Here is a 2,559-nt window from a genome sequence, read left to right as displayed (position 1 = left end):
AAAAAAAAAAAAAAAAAAAAAAAGAGAGCGAGCAAAGCAGCCAGGCACAGTGGCTCATGCCTATAATTCCAGCACTTTGGGAGGCTGAGGCAAAGGATTGCCTGAGCCCATGGGTTTGAGATCAGCCTGGGCAATGTGGCGAGACCTCATCTCTACAATAAATCAAAAAATTAGCCAGGCGCAGTGGTGCGTGCCTGTAGTTCCAGCTACTTGGAAGGCTAGGAGGAGGAATCGCCAGAACCCAACGGGTTGAGGCTGCAATGGCCGTGAGCATGCAGCCTGGGTAACAGTGAGACTCCAACTCCCCCCCTCCCAAAAAAAAGCAAGAAACAAGAAAAAAAAGTGAGCAAATTCCATGAAACCGGAGAACTGGGGAGGCCGAGTTGGTATGAGGGCCATGGGGGCTTCGTCAAGGGGAAGACACCCCCAGGAGTCCACACGTGCAACGTACACACAGGTCTGCCCCCTCCCCCTGCCCTGGCACCTTTGGGTGGCCTCTCACGGCGCAGTTGAGTGCGGCGGCGTACCCAGCCACAACCACACGGTCCATTAGAGGCGTCAGGAACTTGGGGGCCATCCGGAAGTCATGTTCCTTGTACTCAGGTGACTTGAAGGTGATTCCTGGAGAGAGGAGACGCACCTGTGAGGTGGACTGATCTAGACTGTCCCTGACCCCAGCCGGGGTCAAACCAACCCTGACCCACTCTCCCCGGTGGCCGGGTGCCCTCAGCTTTGAGTCTGGGGGGGGGGTCGGAAGAGTCCAGGATAGCCCCCGGCAGAAAAGGATAGGTCCTGAGGAGGGGATGGCGGTACCTGTCTTGAGGATGTGGGCGGTGTTCTTGGAGACACCAGGTGTGTCACTGAGCCCACAGATGTTCTCAGAGAAGACACGGAAATAGTATTCATTGCCCACAATGAGTTCAGACACGGTACAGGAAGTGGGCCGATTGTGCTCATAGACATTGAACCACTCCTAGTGTGGGGACAAGGAAGGATGAGGTGGTGTGGGGATACAGGGGAGCACACAAAAGTGGACACAGATGGTGTCAAAGTACACCAGTCATAGCAGCACCGTCCGCAACCAACAGGTGGTAACCAGCCAGTGTCCATCAACCGATGAATGGGTTACCCCAAGGAGCTGACCTAGACAGTGGAATATGACTCAGCCATGAAAAGGAATGAGCGGCCGAGCATACTGGCTCACAACTGCAATCTCAGTATTTAGGAGGCCAAGGCAGGAGGATCACTTGAGGCCAGGAGTTTGAGACCAGCCTGGACAACATAGCAAGACTCTTTCCTACAAAAAATACAAAAATCAGTCAGGCATGGTGGCGCACACTTGGAGTCACAGTCACTCCAGAGGCTGAGGTGGAGGATGGCTTGAGCCCAGGAGCTCAAGGCTACAGTGAGCTATGATCACCCCACTGCACTCAGCTTGGACAACAGAGAGAGACTCTGTCTCCAAAATTAAAATTTACAATAAGGAATGAGCATTTGGCATAAAGGCTCACACCTGTCATTCCAGCACTTTGGAAGGCAGAGGTGAGAGGAATGCCTGAGCCCACGAGTTTGAGACCAGCCTGGACAACTTGGCAAGACCTCGTCTCTACAATAAATCAAAAAATTAGCCGGGTGTGATGGCGTGCGTCTGTAGCTCCAGCTACTCAGGAGACTGAGGAGGAAGGGTCACTTGAGTCCGGGAGGTGGGGGCTGCGGTGGCCGTGATTGTGCCACTGCACTCCAGCCTGGGCGGCAGAGTGAGACCCCGACTCTCAATAAATAAATAAATAACACAGGCTGCAACATGGATGACGCCTGAACACGTGGCACGTGACGGTGAGTAAAAGAAGCCAGACACAAAAGTCACATCCCGTGTGAGTCCATCTCTATGAAACATCCAGAATAAGTGGATCCACAGAGGAAGGAAGCAGATTGTGGTGGCCGGGGACGGGGCTGGGGGAGACCAGGGATGACCACCCAGGGGCACGGGGTTTCCTTTTGGGGGGCGGCATGTCTTGAGCTTGACCGAGATGGTGGTTCTAAAGGCTGGGAGGGGTTCACGCTACTGTGGCTAGTGGCTAATTTTGTCATGGAACGTTCATCTCAGTGAACAGAGAAATGTTAAACCCATCACGCCCCAAGCGTCAACCACACGTTCCCTCCCTGCCCGGCCCGTCTCCCAGTCTCTGGGCCTCGGTCTCCCCAGCTGCCAGGTGGGAACACCCACGCCCACGCGGACGACCCCGCGGCACTGCCCGCCGCCCCCCGGGCCCTCCATGGCTCACCATAGTCTTCTTGTCGGCTTTCTGGACGAAATACCCTGTGACCTCGCTGTTGCCGTCATCCCGGGGCGGCTGCCACTCCACCAGCGCATTGGTGCCCCACACCTCCTTCACCCTCACGTTCATGGGCGGCCCTGCCTTTTCTGGAAGCCAGAGGGGTCAGGGGCCACCGGGGTCCCAGAGGCCCAGCTCTCGCCCCTCCCCCCCCACACTCACCCCGCTCCTCCCCATCTGTCTCTTGGGCCGTGGGCCCTGCTCATTTCCTCACCCTTTTGCC

The 2,559-nt window shown here is 56.0% G+C and overlaps 1 protein-coding gene across 1 annotated transcript in view; it reads right to left on the bottom strand.

The window, feature by feature from the left end:
* The window catches only part of LOC103252190 (myosin-binding protein C, fast-type-like), a 7,325-nt gene extending 4,905 nt beyond the window's left edge, over positions 1 to 2,420 (bottom strand). The window contains exons 1-3 of the mRNA XM_008050811.1: positions 2,286 to 2,420; positions 814 to 973; positions 485 to 621 (exon numbers count right to left, since the gene is read on the bottom strand). Coding sequence (XP_008049002.1) covers positions 485 to 621; positions 814 to 973; positions 2,286 to 2,408 — 420 coding nt within the window. The 5' untranslated portion in view covers positions 2,409 to 2,420. The remainder of the gene's footprint in view (positions 1 to 484; positions 622 to 813; positions 974 to 2,285) is intronic.
* Between the last annotated feature and the right edge of the window lie 139 nt (positions 2,421 to 2,559).

The sequence above is a fragment of the Carlito syrichta genome, unplaced genomic scaffold (assembly GCF_000164805.1).
Source record: "Carlito syrichta isolate Samal-C Ts95f unplaced genomic scaffold, Tarsius_syrichta-2.0.1 Scaffold153721, whole genome shotgun sequence".
NCBI lineage: Eukaryota > Metazoa > Chordata > Mammalia > Primates > Tarsiidae > Carlito > Carlito syrichta.
Note: the sequence above shows the minus strand (reverse complement) of the source record. Positions and strands in the feature narration are given on the sequence as shown.